The 24,131-nt window shown below is 44.9% G+C and overlaps 1 protein-coding gene across 1 annotated transcript in view; it reads left to right on the top strand.

Moving 5' to 3' along the window:
- The window catches only part of chsy1 (chondroitin sulfate synthase 1), a gene marked incomplete at its 5' end in the record, with an annotated part of 34,738 nt that extends 11,177 nt beyond the window's left edge, over nucleotides 1–23,561 (top strand). The window contains one exon of the mRNA XM_080843811.1: nucleotides 21,965–23,561. Within this exon, the coding sequence (XP_080699937.1) occupies nucleotides 21,965–23,554 (1,590 nt within the window). The 3' untranslated portion in view covers nucleotides 23,555–23,561. The remainder of the gene's footprint in view (nucleotides 1–21,964) is intronic.
- Nucleotides 23,562–24,131: the final 570 nt, after the last annotated feature.

The raw sequence follows: 24,131 nt of genomic DNA, 5'->3' as shown, positions 1-24,131 counted from the left end.
ACATACTATACCGACTGACATTGTCCTTTAGTAAAGGTTTTGTGGTGTATGTTTGTTTTCCTGTTCTTAAGTTGGACTCCGATATCCCAGTCTCCCATCGCATGATTGGACTGCTCTTAGGCTTCTAGTCTATACCGTTTCTGTACTCTTGCATACCCTGCCAATTAATTTGTCTTGGTTTCCTTTTTTATTTAACTTTTATTTCTCCTCTTCACTTTCTATTTCTAATTGTCTCATTTTCTACTCAGGGCAACTTCTGCCAGGAATCATTTAAGCAGATTGCAAAAAAGGCACTGGGTACTTTTTCACTTTTTAACCACCACCAGTCCACATCGTGCCCCTGCTCTGGCTGTTGGGTAGAGTTGGCATGAGTTAGTTGGGCTGTACGTCCTTGAGACCGTAATATTCCTGGCATTTGCCCGCAGTCTACTTTCAGCTTTTTTCCCCCCTTTTAAGGGCTCTCTTCTCCCCACCCCCTTTTTATGGCTCCAAACAAATGATTCAGGATCAGTCTGAACAGCTTTACCGGTCCCCGCTGTAGATTCCTGATGGCATAGCCCAGTGATGAGCCCTAGGCTCAGGGGCGTCTGCCACAAACCCAGTTGAGTGTCTTCTTTTTGTTTGGTTGTTTAATAGCAGCTGCCATTGTAACACCTGTGTTTTCCTTCCCAGGGCCAGAGTCTCCCCAACAGTTTTTAAGGGGCCGGATGGTTGGACTAGTTATCCATCCAAGCCACGGGGGGAGAAACAAAAAATGATATGAAGCTGTCATAATATAGTTATAGCCATGTCACAGAAAAAACCCATGGCTGAAGGCAGAATTGTTACATATTACCGTTTTCTGACTTCATGATGAGTGTCTCCTTTGAGACCGACTCTGTTTACCCTGCTTGCCATCTGGTGACAACAGTAAACTCTGGCGGCATCATGGGCCTTGAATCCGCCGTAGGATAGCCCCTGATTGTGCTGCCATGATGCTTGGTCCTAGCGAGAGATCATCATGCTTGCTGGCAGCAGTACATTTGTAGAGAGGTGCTCTCGCTAGTCCTCAGGTTCATCACTCTCTGGGGTTTTTATGAGCCCATTTTCCTTCTGCGCCATGCCAGCAGGGCTGAGACATTTATATGCTCAAGCCGTAGTTCCCTATTGTAGCCCCATGGGAACCGGCTTGCCCCCCCACCCCATCCCCATGCAGACTGTCCCAGATTGGCAGTAAGTTTGCTGCGGGTAAAGCCTTCACTGCCAGGTGGCACGAGAGCCCCTCAGTGGCACTAAGGCCAAACCCTGCTGCTGCTGCAGCTGTCTGTCTGCTGACGGCATGGTTTGGTAACATCTGGCGCATAGTGTTGGCAGAAGCAGCTCACGGTGAAAGGACGTGTCGTCACTGTGTGTTTGTGTGTGTCTGTTTTACCGAATCCTGTATTTACCCAACTGGTGGTCTGTGTGTTTTGTCTTGGGGGTACCAAGCGGAGGGGGCCCTCAGAATGTGCTCCCTGCTGATTGGTCACTTAGCTCTGAGGCTCTGTGTCAGTCTGATGTGTTCGGTCACCTCTGAGAAAGTGAGACAGTGGGTGTGTCTCTGTGTGTGTGTCTGTGTCTGTGTGTCTGTGTACGTGTGTGTTCATCCTCATGTGAGAGCTTGTACACAGCACGTTTGGACAGCCTATTGGGAAGCAGCACACATGCCTCACCAGCTAAGCCCTTAGATCCTTTGTTCTCCCTCTTTTCCTGCCTCTTGCTTCTGCCTCTCTGCTGGAACAGCAAGAAAGAAATCCAGCCTCTGGATACGGGAACAAGGGCTCATTTCGAATGAAACCAAGCAGGGTTAAGTGGCCTCAGACGCTTCCACTTTTACTTTGACTTGGGTTTCTATGCCAGGATTATTTAAATGTAAGGTATTGAAAACGTCTAAGTGCGGATTTATGCAGAAGACAACAAATTTAATTTCCATGGTTATCTCACTGCCATACATCCATCTGAGCTAATAAAAACCTGTTACCATTCAAATGTTTTCTAATTCCGGAGGATTATCATTTATCGGTCATTGTGAACTCATGCACAGCTTTACAAGAAGCATGCATTCCCTGGGAAGGGGTGGCTGTCTGAACAAAACCAATATATGTCTAGTCCTTTTCCTAATACATCCAGTAATCACTAACTTACTACCTTTGGTTTTGTGCAGCGTGAAAGGTTAGTCACATCTTAATATACATTAGTCTCAGAACTAACCTGTAAATAGTACTAGAGCAAATTTAATCGCTGGCGGTATATCATCTCCAGCCTGGAGTTGAGGCAGACTACAGCATGTGATGAGGCAGCTATAGGATCAGCTGTTTAGCAGGTGGGACACTCTATAGATCAGTGTCAGTCACCCATGAATTTCGCTTTTGTTGTGTGCAGCATCTGTGACTTATTTTATGTCTCACTCTGAGATTCTCTGGGCTTCCATGGAAGTTAGAAGCACTATATTTAACTCTATTTTCAGTGTGCCTGTTTGTTTGTAAAGGACTGCTCACGTGGCTGGCATTACGAGCCTAGGGTTGGAGTGAGTAGAATCGTGGGCCTTGTTTCTCAGCAATGGCAGAGTGAAGGATGGTTCCGGACATGCTCTTCATTCCCTGGTCATTCCTCTGCATATTTTTCCCTCGGCTGCATCCGCACGTCTCTGCCAGCACAGACAAGATGAAACTTAGTTTGAATTCGCTTTGAATTTCCCTTTTTTTTGAGGTACAATGTCACGCTATCCTCTATGAATGTTACTGGTCTGCCTCCTGACCTGATCTCATCATCTGTCTTAATGTAAGCTAGTCATTTTCTCGTCTCTGCACTGTGGTCACAGTGCTTAGTAAAGCTGATTTGCTGGGGGCATCCCTTTTGACGTCATGCTGAGCGGCCGCCGGTGCCCAGATCAGACTGTCTGTGCGTCCCCTGCTGCGCTGCCTGTCACGGAAGCGCCAACCCTGCCTGGGCTTCCTCAAGCTGCAGCGGGCAGGGAGGTAAATGGTTACAGAAGCAGGACAAACTGACAGGGGAGTCAGGTCCAGCTCTGCATTGTTCCACCTGGATGCTGAATGTCCCACTTACTGGCTTGTTTGTCTGGGATCCTTTTTTTTCTTTTCTCTATCCTACAGTATGGGCTGGACTAGGTACAAAGAGGCACTCTTTAATTTCCTGCCACAGAACATGCCTCACAGCCATTTTTCTGTCCTATTTCTCTTCTTTTGTTTGGAGCAAGTAATTTATCCAGTTATTTTTTTCCTTGGTCCCCGGCTAAACCATTTGCATACCTAACTGACCAGTTCTCCCCTTATAATGGAATCTTTCTGTAGTGCAATGTGTACGGCTTGTGTGTACGACACAGTGTTCACACCAAATTCGATTTGGTCTCATGTCCGCGTTCCTCGCTATGGATGCGATTTCCCTCGACACCATGGCCTTCCCAGTATAAGGATGACTTCTCACTTACTGACTTTTTGACCCCAGCACTGCCCAGTCAAGCCCACCCTGCTTAGCTCAGGAGCCTTCCTGAACGTTAATTGCTTTGCCATGTGTGTCAATCAGCTTCCGACTGTTTGTTCAGTTCAGAGCAGGAGTTAAATGCGGTTAGTAGGCAGGTAACCAGAGTAACTGCACTGCTGTACTTTGGAGATTGTGATTGTGAACATCATTCATTGTTCATGAACTGTTACAATTTCATTCCTCCATATCATTAATCACCTGCAGACCACACCGCAGTAGTAACTAAGCTCATTCCATCCAATTAGAGGAGATTATTCTATAAGAGTCTTACATGTAGACCAGGTGCTCTTTGTCCCATAGAAGGCTCAGTCCGATGATTGTAGCTTGTTGAAACTATTTATCATAGCATTTTCAGTACACAAGATAGAGGTTATATATGTGTGTGTGTGTGTGTGTGTGTGTGTGTAACTTCTATGTAACTTCTATGTTGCCTTCAGTTCAGTAATTTAGAAGCTGACACAAGCAGTCACAACCTTGTATATTATCTGTGGTCATCAGTGGTCCTCCATCCCAGGTCTGCTGTGTTTGCTCATGCCAGTGTCCACTGTCCCGTAGCAGCTTTTATTAATTCTAGGGTTTCATAAAGAAAATAATCTTAGTCAGCAGCTTGGCACATCCTAGTCAGCAATTTAACACAAGCGAATGCCTTTGTCATGGTTCGATATCATTCATGCTGAGGCAAAAGGGGTAATGTCCGTCGGAGAGTTGTGGTTCAGAACCCTTTTCTTTGTGGGAGGCACATGGAGGCGGAAACGACGGAAAGTCCTCCTGCTGCTCTGTGCACACTAATGGGGTTCCTCTTTGTTTTCATAACTCCTAACCCCCTTGGCGTGCTACTAGAAGTAATGGAACATTTTTCATGTCAAGAGAAAAAAGTAAACGATCCCAAACTTCAGTCAAAGTATATCTATATGGACTTTATATAGCCAGTATATTTTGCAGACTGTGAGAAAGATTTGCAAAAAAAAGCTCTAGTTTCCTTTAAACATGTCTATTTTCCACCACATGTATCCCTTAGAATGAGAGGCTGATTTCTGGCATTCACAGCCTCACCGTGAAAGGACAATTTCCATTTTCAAGAAATACCTGATTTAATGCTTGAATCACTCAATCACCTAGCATTTATATCACATCAAGCTCTAATACTTCTGAGGATCATAGCCCTTTTCAGTTACCAGTGATGAAACGTTGTTAGGTAGTTGGTTAGTAAATCTACCTAGCTAGCTAGCTACTATTTGGGTAGAGAAATTGATGGGTCTAAGCAGCCTGGACCAGCACATTTGCCTTCTTCTCCATGACATCTCTGTTGATTCCACATACTGATTGGCATAGCCGGCTGAATTACTAGGTAGCTCGCCCCCTCTTCCTTATCCATGTTTCTATGGGAAGTCATCATTTTAATATGGGTGGTACCATACCATTGGCCCATTCTCTTCACCTTTTTTTCTTGTTGTTAGCTTGGCATACTAGGAAAGTAATAGTCCACTTTGAGAGGCCCAGTACATCAGTCTTAAACAAAGAAAAATATGACTTTAAACACTTGCCTTTATGACTTGTTCAGCCTTTCTGACATGGACTGTATGCTATAGAACAATCCCTTCCTGCAGAGGATTAGTATTTTCCACATTTCATTGTAGTTGTGTGATGGTCACAGTTGTATTTGCAGATCATAGACATCATCTTAGTTTACCATGACTATCATGGGAGAGTTCCCTATCAACTATCAGAAGCCTCAATCCACACCACCAATCAAAAGCAGTCCAGAGACACTGACAACAGTGAGAACCACCACCCTGATTCACTCATCTGGCACCCCACATCTTTCCTTAAGACTGAGGAGAGTAACCCAAAGGGGGTTGTTTGTAGGGGTGTTAATGCAGATTTCCTCTTTAGTGAAGTGTGTGTGTGTGTGTGTGTGTGTGTGTGTGTGTGTGTGTGTGTTAGGGGGTCCTGGGGACCTTTTAGCCCACTCTCCAGAGGGGGGTGGAGTGGCTTCTCTGGAGGAGCAGCTCAGAATGATCCCTTTGTGTGGGCGCTGGAGCAGGTGAAAGCCTTGTATCGGCTCAGGTTGCCTGCGTCTGCACTTTTTTTGCCAGGCCCCAAGCTTTGCTCCCCTCAGTAACCCACGAGGGAGAGCAGCGAAAAAGAGAAGGAGATCAGGAAGGATGTGACCGCTGCCACCCAATCCCTGCCACCACTCTGATATCCCTCTGCTTGGGCAGCACTCTGTCAGCTTTAATTTATATCCCTCTCCTCTCAGCCCCCCCCCCCCCCCCCCCCCATTTTAACGCTGAACTTGGTCCACCACAATTGTGGAGATATGGACTCAGATATGGGGGATTGGGTGGTTAGATTACCTATCCAATCTTTCCTCTGCAGGCCTTGTTGGTCTGATATAGTTCTTGGCTGAGCTGCCAATCACGTGCTTTGAATGAAGATAACTGCATGATCTAATTAATCAGAGGCCTTGTGTCAGGAATATGAAGCGTGGAGGATTGCATTGTCTGCTGTCCAGTGGACCTTTGTGCTTGCAGGGCAGGAGGAAAGCCAAAGTTTCAGATCTGTGTTCATGTCGAAAGCCATAAAATCAGGCTGCTTTTTGTCTCCAGATTACAGGGCTGTGGGCATGCCGCCTGGCTGCAACAGCTGCAGTCTCCGTAGCTCCCAGAGACCCATCTGATAGTCATTATTTTCCCCTTTCAGTGCAGAGCAAACGGTGTCGTTTCAGTGCTGCAACTGAAAAGACAAAACTATTTGTCTTCACAGTCATTGCCATGCCTTAGTGAGGTACAGAGGGACACCAGGGTGTGCAGACCATAGCTGCTGAGAGGGGGTAATGGAGCTCATGACTACATACTACATAGCCAGTGGACAATGTGCAGAGGCTTCTCACACAGTGACAACCAGACTGGTAGTTGGAGACAGTGATGCTGAAAAACAGATTTGCTTTTTATTTCACCACAGCGCACCCAGTATGGATGGCATGGATCTATAACAAGAGAGCTAACACGTTAAAGGGTCAGTTGTAGGACCTTATGTCTGCATCATAACACACAATAGTCAAGCCATTACAGGCTGAATTACTGACCATCCCCCACTCCTATATGCCGTGGAGGAATCTGCCAGCACGGCACCTGCTTCAGAGAGGCAGGAAACAACTCCAGCGGTGGTGGTGGCGGCACTGCTACTGCACCTTCTATTCAGTGGCAGCGCTGGCGCTCCCTCGGCCTGTCTGCTCCCTGCCGTTTCCAGCAGGGAGAGCCTGGAGGCCCCACAGCCCTGTCACTTTTTCCATCTCCTCACTGCTCTCCTCGGTGGAAAGTGCCGTCTCACCAAATCCCACTGGATGTGACGAGGCAGGGCCTGATACTTGATCCCATCTAAGAATTTCGGGGCATCCCATAACTTCCCTCACATCCTTTTCCATTTAGGGTGGAAAGCTGGCAGTAATGACAAAAAAAGACCAGACAGATTGCATGGTTTATTTTTAATCCACTTAAGTTCATTTTTTAAGTATAATATTTTCGAATTGGACCTATCCATGTTTTTTGTGTTGAAAGTCATTCAGTAGTTGACAGGCTTTCGGAATGCTTCTTTCTTTTGCGACCAGATGCCTTATTTGCATATTGTGAAACTTGTGAAGTTTTTTGCATATTGTGAACATTCTGTGACGTGTGTCTGAATTCCGATAGTGTGCAGTAGGTTTAGTGTCTTGGGAGCAGTTTATCAAATTAACTAAAGGCTAAATAACTTTCTCTCTTTTTTGCCAGACCAGACTTGAAAAGCTTTAATGTACATCTGTCTGAACATCAGAAGCAGCATTCCTTGTAATCTTTAATTTCACTAATGTGGCTGTTTATAGTGGTACTTTCCCTGTCGAGGGGTACATTTAGACAGTGTATAATCATCCTTTATTTTATGGCAGTCTAGCCTGAATGAAAAAAATCAGTTATTTTCAATGAAGATGAAACAGAATCTTTTGATACATGAGCGTTGGGGGTGTGTGCATGGTTGTGTGTGGGCATGGTTGTGTGTGTGTGTGCATGGATGTGCGTGTGGGTACATAGTGTGCGCAATGAGGAAGATATGTTCTAGTAAATTTCAGTGTTTGAAAATGGGTGACATGTTGACAAGCTTTAAGACATGTTCCCAGCCCTGTGGCGTCAACCCAGCAGGTCCCTCTGAGTCAGAAGCCTTGACCGTCGGGCTGCGGGAACTGAGCAGAAAGGAGACGGTGTTGTACGGCCTAAATCACACTGGTGAGCAGTAGAATGGAAGCAAGTCATCATGGAAAAGAAGCAGAGTAGCACCTCAGCTTGTTTAAAGAAGGCCCCAGACTCCCTTGTGGGTTTAACGTCATCCTAGTTTCTTCAATAGTCTGATAAGTCTGTTGCTTTTGTCATATGCAAGCTAGAGTTCCTGTTTGTGGGTGCGGTGATGCACTGTTTAGATGGTATGCATGTCTATATGCGTGACTGAAGAGCAGAAGTAGAAATAGCAACGTTATTGAATCTTATCGCTTCCTCTCTTGTGTGTGACACATTCTGCAGAAAGCTGGAATGTTTAGCGGCTTGATGACACTACTGTTTGGAATCTAATTACCTTGATGTGATGAAAAGTCACTGGAAGTCACCGGCACAGAGAAAATGCTTCTGGTTTCGGAGTGGGCAGACTGTGGTATCTCTCTCCATCTCTCCCTCACCAGTCTGGCTGCGTGGCAGCTGGAAACAAACTGAGCCAGCAGCAACAACCAAGGGACCAGTCACCATGATGTCTAGTGTGTTTTATTTGAATGGAAAAATGGGCCTTCGAGGGCAGTTTAAAATAGAATGGTACCACTCTGTCAGCGGGTTAGGGTAGAGGTGTCTGTGGCACTCTTCGGCTGTAGTCTACCCTGCGTGTTGGTTTTAATATGAAGGAACTAGCGGCCGAGAAGCACTCTGTGCTCTGACAGTAAGATGGATGGGACAAGTGCCACCACATCTCGTGGTCTGAATCCAAATGATTTCTCCTGAGATATATAGGGGAATTGTGCCGGACACTGGTGGCTAGACAGATTTACTGGGTGTGTTGTCGCTGGCTTTATAGACCTGGTCTGAGGCTGAAGTGATGGCAGGCTAAATTAAATAGATCAGATCGGAGGGAGCTGTGTTGGGATGAGAGCGATGTTGCATGCTGTCAGTGTCTGTGAGGAAGACCTTAACATTGTTTGTCTTCCTGTGCATTTACCCAAGCTCTGAATTATCTTCGTGCACAGGCACCCTTAAATGTTGTGTGTCTGTAGGTGTGTCCAAGAGATCTTTAGCTTGACAGACAACTGTGCATCACAGTGCCTTGACTTTGCCTTCCCTTGCGAGCATAATGCTTTTGAAGCATTCAAGGAGAACCGATAAATGAGATTCTCACATCCCTGAGCATTCCAGCTAATTGGATTTGTCCAACTTTATCTGTCAAAATATCAGCACTCTCTTGTGCTAATGAGGCATGCAAACTTCTTCCTGTTTACACACATTTAGCTCTTAAAACGGCGGAAGGAAGCCACCCTCTTTAGATGTAAGCTAGTTGTTTTTTTTAACTTGTTGTTTTTTTTTCCCCCCAGATTTCTCAAATGTGGTTGAATTCAAAAGTATGAATGGTAACTTCCCTTTTTAACAAGCCAGTGTTCAATGGCAGTGAGAGCTGAGTGGCGTTTAGAATAGGTTCCTGGCCGTGTGGAATTGGGAGCTTTAAAGGCACCCAGTGCAACTTTCTGTAAACATTCAATGAAAAATAAACATTCAATTTCTAGTCTTTTTTACACGTAGTAAGTTTTAATAACTCCATACCATTACATATCGACATTCAAGGAGCAAAGATGAGACGTCGTTGTGTGGTGAGAACTGATAGAAAATCGTAAACAACAACAATCGCCGGTGGGGAGAAGCCATTTTTCCATTGACTGGAAGCCTGCTTTATTTATTGTAGGTTACAAAAAATAAAGAAAATGGCGGCGATTGTTGTTGTTATCGATTTTCTATCAGTTGTCACCACACAACGATGTCTCATCTTTGCTGCTTGAATGTCGGTATGTAATGGTATGGAGTTATTGAAACTTACTACGTGTAAAAAAGACTAGAAATTGAATGTTTATTTTTAAGCCTCGAAAGTTGCACTGGGTGCCTTTAACACTTCCTGCCTGTTCTGATAATGCAGCCGACACCGCTGCTAGCTCCAGTGGGAGCCTTCGTTTCTGGATCGCTTACACCCCGCTTTTCATTTAGGGGGCTCCATGCTACAACGAATTAAATTTGCAATTAACCTTTAGGAAGGTGAAAATGGTCTGGCCCCGAGAAAGCGCCTTAAAAGAGCTTATCTAGTTGCGTGCCAGTGCCGTCGCTGCTAGTTCAATGAGCACAGTGGGAGGCGTATTGTGCCGCTCTGCTCTTCCGCTGGGTTTAACTAAAGCTTGATAAACACAATTAATTAGACTTTTGCCTCGCGCCATAGCATGGAGTCAGGTGCTCTGTCAGAGCTGAGACACTCCTGCTAACAACAACCACAGTTGGGAACTTGGAGGTGTAGCGAACAAATGTCAAATCAATTATTTGTGTAGGGCTTTTAGCGTTTTTCATGTTGCCTAGTTGTCAGTTCTTTATTCTGCTAGCTCCAGCGCTGTCTGACCAGGCAGGCTGTGGTGTGCTCATCCCAGGAGCTGGGCTGAGCAGGACAGAAGGGTAGGAGAGGCCATGAGAGTCTGGCTTTTTTTCCAGCTCCTTCGAATAAGGGGAAAGCTTTGTAAATCCTTTACTGGCAGCCTGTCTGCACCAGTCTTACCCCTTTGCCATGACCACTTTAGCAGCTGCCACCATCTGTATTGTCAGCCTTAGTTCAGCCTAGACCTCTCGCTCTCTCTCTCTCGCTCTCTTTCTCACACTCCATTGCGCTTCCTCTCTTTATTTCTCTCTCACACTCTCTCTTTCTGTTTGTCCTCTGATGCCCAACCTCTCTGCCCCTGTCTCCCTGATTCCTCTTCTCTGACATAAGAGGTGTTTGATCCGTTGTGTCTATGTGTCTCTCCCTACTCCTACTCTCAACTGCGTTTTCTACTCTGTGTTTTTTTTCCCCGTTCCTTTTCCATCTGTCAATCCATCTTTCTCTGTCTGTCTCTCACACTGCATGTCTCTCATTCCTGTTATTACAAACAGAAGTGCTAGGTGAAGACCTCATCAAATCACATAACCCATTGCGCTGGGTGCTGAGCAACAGCCTGGATCTTTCCCAGAGTGCACTTGTTGGGCCCTTACATCTGGCTTCTGCTGGGCCTCTTCAGCTGTTCTGCTACCTGTGTTGCCCGCTAATTTGGGCCGGCAGGATCAAATCGGGGGCCAGGCTGTAATTAGGCCCTCCCTTCCCCCCAGGCATCGTCAGCCTCCCCCATCTATTCAGGACCCTCTGAGGTGATGACCGGTGCCTGCGTGCCTGAACTTCTGCCTCCCCACCCCCTTACTACTTAGAACAGGCGCAGCCCTGACCTCTCACCCCCAGCATTGTGCAAACCCTTTCAGGGAGTCGGAAAAGCAGGAGCTGCACCACTATTTCCAACACTTTCCAGGACATTTCATTCTGCTCTCCACATGACGCGGTGAATCTGTGCATCTTGGAAATAGACTTGGTGGATTGCTCCAGATGAACATGGAATTCACAGCACCCAGAGTGTTTTTACATGTTTGTTTGTGTCAGCGGTGAAATTGCATGCAAACATTTCCAATTAAAGAATGAAAAACTTGTGTACGTATTACCCAGTTGAGAGCATTTCAAGGATTGCCATTAAGTTGCTTGGATCTTTTGTTAACCATATGAAAAAGCTGAAGCTTTTAGTTGCCGTGGCAAATCATTCGGCAGGTCCCCCTATTGATCATGACAAACAGTCAACGGCACCCTGGCGCAGTGCCAGCAAATGGCTCATTGGAAACACAGGCTGGGCGCGTGGTGGTTGCAGATCCCAGATGTGGCCTTTCTTGTCTCTGAAAGTAAAGGCTTACCGAAAACAAATGACACTTGTCAATATATCCACACACCCTACCTTTCACAGCAGAATGAATAGGGATTCACTGTCAATATTGTCTATTTGGCACTTGGATAGTTAAAGTTATGAAAACAAAACAAAGTAAGTGTCTTATTGTATTCCCTTAAATGCAGTGTACCTTTAGTTAATCTGTGTGATGGGGTGTTCCTTCACTGCTCTTAATACAGCAGTAGAATTGCTTTGTTGAAGGGAGTGGCTCTAGCACTTGCCTTCTTCCTCCATGCCTTTTAGTTTACACTTGGAAGCTTTTAGAAAAAGGACAGGGTGTCCAAAAGCTCTGAAGTCTTGAGTTGTTTAGATCCGTGATTCCCATGATTATATAGTGTTTCGCAGCTTTACTTTAAAACTGGCCTCCTATTTTGTTTTTGTGTTTAATGACTTGTGAGTTGTGTATAAAGTTGATTCACAGGGCTGACCGTGCCCACGGTGCAGTTCCTGTCCACACTGCTTTTGCTCTGGTGGCACGCCTTAATGCCATGGTAACAGACCACTGAGGATTCCGCAAGTATGTTGCAGACTGCCATAGTGGCTGTAACCCAATTACAGTAGTCAATAAAGAGGAAAAAACAGCCAATATCGGTGCCTTTCTACTTTTGTTTCAGAGAGGGGTGTTTTTTTTTCGTATTCCAGTCCTTAGAAGCTTAGGGACATTTTATTTACAGGTTCCTCCCTTTTCTGAAACCAGACAGACGATAATAATGGACTTGTCAGGTCCTAAGAGTGTATTTCATATTGAGAATAAGTACAGCCTGGCTTTTATGTTGCTCTGACAAGGTCCCATTTATGGAAATCTTGAGTGATGAAACTTTAATTGGCTATTTTTAGCACATTGTTTGGGACCTTTTGGAAAGCCGGGAAGGTCACCATATGCCTTTACCATCCTTCTCCGTCATAACGTCACTCACACAACTCACAGAGCTGTGTTTAGGCTTAGACATTTCTAAAAGCTGACGGGTAGATATTGGGTAAATCCTGTTTTGCAGTTTACACAGGTAGTCATTCTAATTATGACCAAATCCACCTTAAGCCCATCATCAACCTAACACCCACTTACTATTTTCCAGATTTCCAGGTTCTACATGAAATTCTAAATATTCCTCCAAAAGAGTGGTGAGGGTAAAAGGTAAAAACGCAATTTCAGAGTCTCGAGAGGTTAGAACATATAGGCGTGTTTATGTGTTTTGTGTGAATACACAACACATGCAGGTCACTATACGTGTTCATAGGGGGGGCCCATGTGCATATAGATGTTTCTGTGAGCCATACAGTCCATCTCAGAAAATGCATCACAGTGCGTGATGGCAATGTCCAGTCAGCTCTATGTGCCCCAGCCAACCACTGGGAAAGTCCCTAGTGGCCTCCTCCCGTCCTGATCCTCCTTCCCGCTGGATATTTTTAGAGAGGGAGGGTGGGGGTTGGGGTGGTGGCCTGTGGTACATCTCTCTGTTCCTCTTCCAAACTGCTTGGGGAGAGGCCGCCCCAACACTGGGCACATTTGACATGCAATTCCCTGCATCGGCCTGTCGCGTATAGGAAGGCGGTTTATGGTTGTTGGAACTCGTTGCTTCACTTTGTGTGTAGAAGGACACATCAGCCCCATCACTGGGACTGGTTCCAAAACCTGCTTTTCTGCACATACTTTGCTTGGGAATGGCATCACCAATATGATTGTTGTGTGCATTGTGCAAGAACCCCTGCAGAAAAATACTTTGCGAAATTGTGTTTTGACCTTTTACCCTCACCAGGATGATTGATGAAGAATTTCGTGTAAAACCTGGAAATCTGGAAAATAGCAAATGAGTGTAGGTTGATTTATAAAGGGCTTAAGGTGGAACTGTCATAATTAGAATGACTACCTGTGTTTACTGGAAAACAGGATTTACTAAATATCTACCCATCGGCTTTTAGAAATGCCTTTTGTTCATGTTCCACCCTAGGCTCAGTGACTAATAGGTAAAGGTTGCATTGATTGCAAATGCCCTTCCAACTAGACCAGTTAACTTCATCTTTTCTTGATACTCAGTAAATAGCTGAGGGAGCATCATCCCCAAAATAGTCACACCCTCCTGTTAATCTTCTACTCAACTTAAGGCGAAAGAGAACCGTGGGAGTAGCCCGACGTATAATTCCAAATGATGACAGCCTTTGTAAACAGATACCATGTTTTGACAGTCATAATTTGATACTCTTGTGGGTGACAATAACAGAATATGGTCCCTTGTATTGACACAAGGTCAATATACCTTGAGGTTGGACAGATGTATAAGAGTAAACTAGAATGGAAGGTTTCATACTTTTAGAAAAGAGTGTACTCATCTTGGGCAGGGGTTTAGCCCTTCTCTGTCGCTGGCTGATTCAGGGGCTCAGCGCCCTCTGAGTCTCTTGCACAGCAGTTCTCTGCCAGCCCTCTTAGGCTTATCGTACATCTGCATCAGCCTGAAGCCTCAGGAATCCTGGAGGGAAATCTGAAGACCAGATATAACCCTTAGCGTTTTTTGTGTTAAATCCAGTACATAATAAGGACTGTTTCAGATGGTGTCAAATGATCATATACTATCTTCTCAAGACATACAAAGTAATCGATAGATCATTTCCCACTCTCCCACGGTGAAACATAAAGTGCGCAGGCACATCAGATAAGACAGGACATTACCTAATACTAAGTAGAACATACAGACAAGACATTACATAAAACTAAGTAGAACATACAGATACACATACAGCAGCATACGTTTTCTTAAAAGTGAGGTTATGGTAGTGCAAAAAAAGGCAATTTGGTAAAGAACTACTTTAAAGCAGCAATACAGATTTCTTTTCCAAAACTAATAAGCTAACTACCTAATAGGCATGCAAAAACATTGCAAACATCACCAACAGCCCAGCTGACAATGATAGAAGCTTGCCAACACATTAACTGGTGTCTTTTGGCAGTATAGATGAGGATTTCATGCGTGTGAAAGCTTTTCTTCCATTTTTGCATTGTGTTCCAGCCCAGTACACAGAACTACATAGGGCATATCTTAGATGGTTAGTGGAGAAGACACAGGTGTTTATCTGTCCTTCACTTGACCACATGCTATCAAAATTCATTTGAGGATAGTACCAAAACTAGTTGCCTATAAAATCTAACGTCAAAAAGTGTCAAATTATTGCATAATGTTACTTTAAGTTATGAAGTGTGGATGGTGTGGCACTAGGCATATCTGGGTAAAGAATGACGAGCCAAAAGTCACTAGAGTGACCCCACATTTGAAGATCATCCAACTTAATTGGCACTCTGAATATGTCAATCATCAGGACCCTGCAAAGTTATCGTTTACAGATGGACGCCTTTTCTCTGCACCATGAGGCAAAGCAAGCACAAAAGCACAGAGTGTCCCTGGCTAAGAATCTCTGAACATGTGGATTTGTTGTTTTTCTGAAGGCAGTTGTTGGAACTTCAATAATGCTGCATAGAGGGATGACCGCTCTGGCCTTTACCAATTGAAAGTGGTGATTATGGCATCAATGCACTGCCTCATTAAGGCATTGGGAAACAATTTGTCTTTGCTGTGCCCCTACTAATTCTATGCTGGGTGTTTGAAACAGGCTGTAAGATTCTAACTTTGTATGTGTTCCCATTTGTTACCAGCAACCAAAGTTATTATAGTTTATAAGCTTATGTTTAATAAGGCCAGCGTCTCAGAGAGGTATAGCAACCACAGTTGAAATCAAAGCATATTTTACCTGCAATTTGGTTTAAGTTCATATTGCATTATTAATTGTTGATTTTGAAAAACTGTAATATTCTTATTTTGATTTTTATTTAAGTTAACTTAATGTTTTTTTCAATGCTAGTTTTAATTTAAATCTTATTTTCAGTTAACTATATAACCCTGCCTGCAAATCGTGGTATTGAGTCTAATATTATGTCCTGAAAATATACTGTTGGATACTTGGATACAGATTAAGGTACTTTACAGTTTACCTTTCTACACCTTACATTGACTGATTTAGCTGTGTACACTAACACACAACATGTTTAACATAGGGTGTTTACAGCTTGTGATTTGCATTCAAAGAATGTCTGATAGCATCTAGAAAACACATAAACACTTTTCTTCTCTATCTCTCAAGCAAGTATATCGTGTGAGGCTCATAATAGCCCATGTGGGTTATTTTTGTTCCTCTTTTGTTTAAAAACAAACTTATTTTTCTCAGCCATTAGGTACTCCATTAGATTTCCTGTCTTTTCTGTAGCTCAGCCATCTGCCTCGTCCGTATCTTCAGTGCCAAGGGTAGAAATTCAACACCATGTGTTTGAGGGTTGCGCTGACAGCAACTAGGCCTACTCTCTAGGACTGCACAATCATTCAGATTGCATTTAGCAAGTCAGGCTCAATTCACATAAGAAACTTTGCCGGACAACATTATACAAACCCTCATTTTTCCAGCACACCAAATGATGCCACCACACAAGTGTTCCATGGCCTTAGATCAGCTCCATTGTTCAGTCTGACGGACAACAGGTTTTTGCAGAGTTTATTTTTGCTGTGTGGGTGTGTGATGTGAACTTGCCCAGCATGTTTGAATTGCCTATCAGGCTGGAAAGTGTCGCTCTATCTTATCAGCTTCCCATCCACCCAGAGGACTCTGTGGCTGTGTGAACCAGGGGAGGGGGTGGGGGTGGTGAAGGGGAGCTCCGGGGGCTGACGTGACCCCAGCTGTGGTGTTGTGTGAGCTGGCAGCACGAGTGTCGTAGCTCTGAAGCCAAGCCCTGGGGCACTGCATGTTTAAGAGAAGGCGGGCATGAGGGCTATGTGACATGGCCTTTCCCTCTCATCCCTTGACATCGTCACTCTGTTGTGTTTATTTTTTCAGTGCCACGGGCAAAGACACTGGATAAGATTAGAATTTGATTTTTTAGTACACTTTTTTGCCCCCTCTTCTCCAATTCCACCCACTTCTGACCCTATTAATTGACCTCCGAAGTAAAGCGAAGCCTCTCCTTTCTCTCTCACAGCTCTCAAAGGCATCGGTGTCAGGAAAATCAATAGCAGATCGACAGCGGCCTTTTATGAAAAGGAAAGGGGCCCTCTGTATTCTTTTTTTACAGTGTGTTTCACACATGCTTTCATCCTGTTGCGAAGATAACAGTCTGTCTTTTGTGAAAAACCTTCTACCTCCTCCTTTTGGGACTCAGGATAGGGTGATATGAAAAGGGGCTAGAATTTCTTATTCATGATGTCGTATTTTGTAAATATTGAATGAGCCAGGTCTCCTTTTTTTTTGCCTAATTTGGGATCTGGTTATGTGCCATGGCTTGAGATGGTGGGAGTAGATTGGCTAGTTGGAAGTAGGTCAGTCGGGTTGTGCCTGGCCACCGCTGGCTGTTGTGTGTGGGTGTGGCCAGACCAGACAGCAAGGGTGTGTCTGGGGGGAGGTGATGGTATAGCCAGGAGCTGTGGTGCTGGGCACGACGTCTCCAGCCTGTTGGCTTTCAAGTCCAGGGCCGGGCACCACATGTGCCTGACTACCAGTGTCCTTCATTTTGAGAAGTGAAGCAAATCCCACTGTTAGAGCCTCAAAGCTAGTCGCGTGAAGTCTTTCTGTGTCATGCTTTTTCTGTCTTGCTTTGTTTCTGTCTATCATTCACACAAGCTTTATGTCTGTCATCTTACCATGGACATCATGCCATGCTACAGTTGAATGTTTTAAAAAAGACATCTGCTGTAGAAAATAAGAGACCTTCCCTTGTGTGGCTTCAGTAATGAGCAGACAAGCATTTTTCACATTCCTGCCCCATCATTGCAGTCATCACACTGCTGTAATTGGAGCGGCATTCATATGGCGGCAGCGAGTGATAAGACTTTCATCGCAGAAGGACAGACCGGATCTCTGATCTCTGCAGGGTGAAGGATCTCTGTCTGTGTAATAGATCTCTCAACTACAGTCCTCTTCTCAGGCCCTGTGCATAACTGCTTGATTTATTCATCAGTTCATTACACGCCCAGGGGAGAACTGAGCACAGCCAGTTGCAGGGCAGGACAGACACATGCTGTTATATCGTGCGAAGCACTGATGAGATTGTGGCCGAGAGAGGGTTTGATTGAGTGAGAAAGGGACACGTTGGCGTACTTGCCATATTATAGAATGTCCCTCCTTAATTAATGATCCCTGACTCATGCTACTGTGGGATTGCATGGCACTCTAGCAACTGAAATATTTATCTAGCTGTCTGAACCTCGTTTTGTTGCACAAAATTTACTTCATTTTATTAATTTTAATTAATTTTATTAAGGGTGTGTGTTCTTAACTTTGAAAGTTAACTTGTTCGGTTTAATTGAACACCATTGCTTCATGATATTAGATGGCATAGCTGATCTGTTGTGTTCACTTTGTTATACTATGGATTTTATTTATCTTGTAAACTTGTAAATTGAGGTTAAACGATGCTATAGATTCCCAAACTCATCCCCCTTTTTTATGTTTTCATGTCACATTTAGAATATGGGATAAGTATAGAAGGCGTCCTCTCTGTATTAAGGTTTTTTTCATTTAGCTGACTGCCGCGGGAGCGTGCCTTCTCTCAGTCCGTTAGAATGTCTTTTACACAAGAGGCTCAGAGACAGCCGCCATGATATTAAATGAACCGCTCCCGCCCCATGGGCAATGACGGACTAATCGTTGGCTTTTCATTAAAAGGTAATCTCTATCCTGGGGCTTGATTAAGCAGTAACCCGAGTCCCCAGTGTGATGGAAGGCAGTCTCGGGGAGCACACAAAGGGTCAGTCAGCCCTGAGAGATCCGCTCAACTCACACATTGCACACATGGGAAAATGAAACACAGCTGGCTTAATCCCTAATACAGTCGGCCAACAGCTCCCATCCCCTCATTTCCCCACTGTGGTCCTCACACCACCCCCTGGCAGACATGTTGGCCTGCAGAGAGTTTTTCGTCTGCACTTCCAGAGATTAGCGTCAATCGTTTTCAGTAAACACGCATTTGTGTTGTTTTCCTGTCTCCACTCAGCTGTGTGGCTTTGCATCCAAATGTTCGCTTGTAGCGGAAGAAAGGCTGGTACTTTCCCCGCTTCACGTTCGTTCCACTGAACTGCGAGGGAGTGTGTGTCGGCTCAGGCCCAGGCATCCTGGAGTCTGATGGTGCACTGCTCTGACGGTCTGTCAAATCGCTGTTATTTACGCCTACTTATTTTGGCAATCATCTGGAAGCCCCCTTTAATGGACCAGTGGCAGAGGGTATAGGAGTTGGAGTGAAGAAGAGTGAGTCACAGAAGGAAGATAAATTGAGCATTTCTGATTAGTCCTCTGTCGGGATGTGTATTTGGAATATGAATATGTATCCCTACTGGCAAATGGGCTTTTGGTATCTCCAGCAGCCACTTGATGTGAAGCAGGGCGTTGATCCAGCGCTGGGCTCTTCCCTGCCATCCTCTGATTCATCCTGGCCTTTAATATCCTGCACTCTGCCCTTGCTCATATCCTGACTCTGGGCTGCGACAAGCAGCCGCCAAGTTTATTTGCTTGTCTTTTCTGCTATTTGAAATTTGTTCTCGTCATCCCAAGCCACTGTTATCTTCAGGCCAAAGGCTTGTCTATGTCAGTTTATTTAGCTACTTTTCAACTACCAAGAATCTTGACAACTCCATTTTTCTAAAGCTGTTCGAGGATATGTCGGATCTCACTTGAGGCAAAGATCTCTAACAAAGGAATCGTATGTGTTTGATAACCGCAGGAGTCCTGATGGATCAGCTGACTTTGATGAGCAGTCTGAATGTTTTACTTTCATGCTGGTAGCTGTACCAGTAAAAAGAAAAAGATATATAAAGCAACAAAGAAATGTCAGGAGACACTATTCACATGTGTGGAACATCAGCTCTCACTCCTTTTTATAGGTTTGAAAAGAGGGAAAAAATGATTTTCACATGAGGCCTCTCCTTACAATTGCAGGAAGTCACAGTTAACTTTCTTTATCTCGTATCATCCTTTCTCTGACATGTGGAATGAGCTGATAGCTATGTACAGTAGTCTTATAAAACCTACCATGGATCTTGACTAGGAAAATCCTTCTGTTGACTGGATCCAGGCCTCCCTGTGACTTTCTCAACGACTAAATGTCTTCCAGTTGCTCTTATTGTGTGCCATTCCCACACTGGGCCTATTCCAATACCTGAGGAAAGCACTGAAGAAGCTTGGTTCATCTGGTTCTCAATATTTACTTGGCGAGTATCCCAAACTGAGGTTTGGGGATGTATGTGGGACATTTCAAGGACATTTTTACAAAAAAACACGATACAAAAACCACAATATAGTGCCTCCCCAGTGCTCACAATGAAAGCTTTTCATCTGTCTCTCAATGAGAATCTTGTCTTGACAGACGGGTTTCCTGCCTTCTCTGGAACACTGCGATTAAAGCCATCAGGTTTGGAAGCGGTATACTGTAACTGCAACCGAGCCAATTAGGTTAACATAATGGTGCCTTCAATTATATTTGCCATGAGCCCTGCCGGTTGGCAGTAGCTCCAGCTTGGCGCTCTGTGGCCAAGCATTGGCAAGCATGGCATACGTCTCCACTGGCCCAGTTCCTGCTTCTCATGCCTACCCTGCTCCTCCTGATGGATGGCATGGCAGCAGAGCTGCAGGACTGCGGTTGACTCAGCAGAAACTAATGTCCCTGGACAATAACTCACAGCCACAGACATGCGCACACACTTGGACACAGACACAGTGAAGGAGAGGGAAAGAAAAGCACTTGCAGATACCTTTTGAGGCATCACCGCTTATTAGCTGTTCACAACAAATATTTCCCCAGCAAATAATAAAGCCCAAAATGTATGCGTAATCTGCACTGTTTTTTGTAATCAAGAAATCAGCACACAGGGACTACTTCAAAGGCTTCAGTGTCATGGCATGGCATTCTGTCCTTTTTTGAAATAGGAACTGATCACTACAACAGCAGCTGTGCTTTAAACTGGTGGTGATAAAATATTCAGTATTGTTCATTTCTGTGAACATCTGTAGTTGTGTGTGTATAGAAAAGAAGTGTGTATGTGTTGGCATGAGTCTAGTATATTATCTATGTCCATGTGAGTTGTGGCATTGCCATGTCCTGAAGAACCTGTAAAGACAGAGTTCATCATATTGTCTTAAGCCAACAACCCCATCTTATGTAATATATCAGGTAGGACTAGACGTCAAGGCCAATGCCAAATGTGATTCCTATAAATTTGACGACTTGATGCATGGATGTAATTCCTCTGAAGGCTCTTCCTCAGAGGGGACTGCAGTGCACCCTGGCCATGCTTCTGCCCTTGCTTTCTCTGAAGTTAAATCACATAGGCAAGGTTCTCTAAAAGATCAGTGCAAACACTGATTAGTCTGACAGAACACAGAGCAGCCCGATACTTCACCCAAGTGTACTTCACCGTCTTATCTCCTGGCGTAAAGCACCCTTTGCCTTGCTGTAATTTATTTGTGTAGGCTAAAGAACCCCAGGAGACAATGGTATCAGTGTGGAAGCCGTTAACTTTGCTCAGTCCAGATTTATTCATGGGCATTTTTAGTTTGCCGTGTTTGCATCCTCTTTGCCAGATTTATGCTCGTCATCTATATCCCCTGTTTTCAGTCTGATAAGTTCACTAACTCTATTTGTACAGTTACAGTTTGATGATTTGTCTGGTGTCATACTTCAGACACTAAAATTACGAAAACCTAAAAAGACAACTCAGTCATAAGGATGAATGTGGTATCTTGTTTGCAGTTCAGCCTTTTTCAAGGCTTTTTTTCCCCCACCAAAAACAAAATGTACACCTCTCTCCAAACCTTATCCGACCTCACAGCCTCTTTACTTTGGCAAGAAAATGCATTAGCTGAAAGCAGTTGTGTCGGGTCAATGACTCTGAAGAAATCATCATAATGAGTTGTACCCCATAACAAAGCAGCAGAGGCAACTGCCGTAGCATAGGTCAGGTAATTATGGGAGTCTAAATGGCAGCAGAACGGCTGGAACATCCTGAAGGCTGGCCGCCAGTCCGTCCTCTCAGCTGGACAGGGATTGGTCTCTGGACAGCCAGACCTGGCACATTGGCACAGCACTCAACCAGCACAGCGTGTTTCTGTCTCTTCTCAGAGCCCACTGAGACACCAGCATCCTTTGCCAAAACCATGTGGGCTGTCTATGAGACTAACTGACTTTCAAGGTCATGACTAAATGGAAACTTTCCCAAGGCTTGAAAGTTGATGTTGATTGGTCATTGTTGTTGATTGATATGGTTTTGGTTTCTGGATTGTGTTTATGTTTTGTGCTCCCACAGAGTTTTTAGTTGGGTATACTGAGGCAACACCTAACTCATGACTTCTCCCTTTTTCCTTATTTTCCAGATGCAGCAGCTTTTCTATGAGAACTATGAGCCCAACAAGAAAGGCTACATTCGGGACCTGCACAACAGCAAAATCCATCGCGCCATCACTCTGCACCCCAACAAGAACCCTCCCTACCAGTACCGCCTGCACAGCTACATGCTGAGCAGGAAAATTGCTGAGTTGCGCCACCGCACCATCCAGCTGCACCGTGAGATTGTACAGATGAGCCGTCTCTCCAACACAGAGGTCCGCCGGGAGGACCTTCAGTTGGGCATGGCCCCGTCGTTCATGCGCTTCCATCCACGGCAGCGTGAGGATGTACTGGAGTGGGAGTTCCTGACGGGCAAATACATCTTCACCTCTGCAGATGGCCAGCCACCACGCCGGGGCATGGATGCCTCACAAAAGGTGGCCCTGGACGACATCGTCATGCAGGTGATGGAGATGATCAACGCCAATGCAAAGACTCGCGGTCGGGTCATTGACTTCAAGGAGATCCAGTATGGATACCGGCGGGTCAATCCCATGTATGGAGCCGAGTATGTGCTGGATCTGCTGCTACTCTACAAGAAGCACAAGGGCAAGAGCATGACTGTGCCTGTCCGAAGGCACGCTTACCTGCAGCAGACCTTTAGCAAGATCCAGTTCCAGGAGGAGGAGGAGATGGATGCCAAAGACCTGGCCAACCGCATCAACCAGGAATCAGCCCCGCTTTCCTTCTTGTCCAACTCCCTCAAGATGCTGGTGCCCTTCAGGTTGGCCAGCTCTGGCTCAGAGCAGAGGGAGCCCAAAGAAGAAAAAATCAACTTCCTGGTGCCGCTCTCAGGCCGGTACGATATCTTCGTCCGCTTCATGGCCAACTTCGAGAAGGTCTGCCTCGTTCCCAACCAGAACGTCAAGCTCCTCGTCCTGCTCTTCAGCACAGACAACATCACAGAGCGCGTGCGGCAGGTGGAGCTCATGAGAGAGTATCATGTGAAGTTCCCAAAGGCCGACATGGAGATCAAGCCTGTGTCCGGGCCCTTCTCCCGAGCTCTGGCCCTGGAGGTCGGCTCTGCCCACTTTCTCAACGACTCGCTGCTCTTCTACTGTGACGTGGACCTGCTGTTCACCGCCGACTTCATGAAGCGGTGCCGGGACAACACCAAGATTGGCGAGCAAACTTATTTCCCAATCATCTTCAGCCAGTACGACCCCAAAGTTGTCCATGCCGGAATGGTTCCTAGTGACAACCACTATGTTTTTACCACCAAAACAGGCTTGTGGAGACACTATGGTTACGGCATCGTGTGTGCTCATCGAGGGGACCTGATGAAAGCTGGTGGTTTTGACACCTCCATACAGGGCTGGGGCCTGGAGGACGTGGACCTCTTCAACAAGTTTGTCCAGTCAGGACTTAAACAGTTCCGCAGCGTTGACATTGGCATCGTGCACGTTCACCATCCTGTATTATGTGACCCCAACCTAGACCCCAAACAGTATAAAATGTGTTTGGGTTCCAAGGCGTCTTCACACGCCTCAACACAGCAGCTGGCTGAACTGTGGTTCGAAAAGAACGATCAGACTTTCCGCAAACTGGGAGACAATGGATCATCGAGGACAGAATGATCTCTGCAAGGACAAGGAGGGCCTGACTCCTGAAATGGTGTTTTTTTTTAAAAACTACCTAATTTATTTTTACAGAAGAGACTTACCATGGATATATTTTGGAAATAACTTAAAAAGATAAAACACACACCAACATTCACAAACATGAGCACATCATCAAATATTCATCATCATCTTTTTTTAACAATGCAGACCAACATCTGAAAAGAAGCCTGTAAATGTATGTGGGACTAGCAACAAAGTCATTGAGGTTTTTTTTTTGTATTATTAATATTGATCAAATATTAAAAAAAATCAGTAATGCGGTGTATCTGAGGGAAGAACACTGATGTCTAATTTCAAACAGTTGTGTGAAATGGTATTTAGGTATTGATATTCATCCTAGAAGGGCTGTTGATTTTGAGCCGTGGTATTGGGTTTTAATGTATTTTTTTTTATTTGTGAATGTTTACAGAGAGATACATGAACAAATAGTACATTTTAGGGGAAGGGGGGATAAATTACAATGCTTAACATTATCATTAAGGGCCTATGTGTTTTTGTATGGTTTTGGAAATTGGAAATAACACTGTTTTAT

This window comes from Sprattus sprattus (assembly GCF_963457725.1).
Source record: "Sprattus sprattus genome assembly, chromosome: 8".
Classification (NCBI taxonomy): Eukaryota; Metazoa; Chordata; class Actinopteri; order Clupeiformes; family Clupeidae; genus Sprattus; species Sprattus sprattus.
This window is presented reverse-complemented; position numbering and strand designations above follow the sequence as displayed.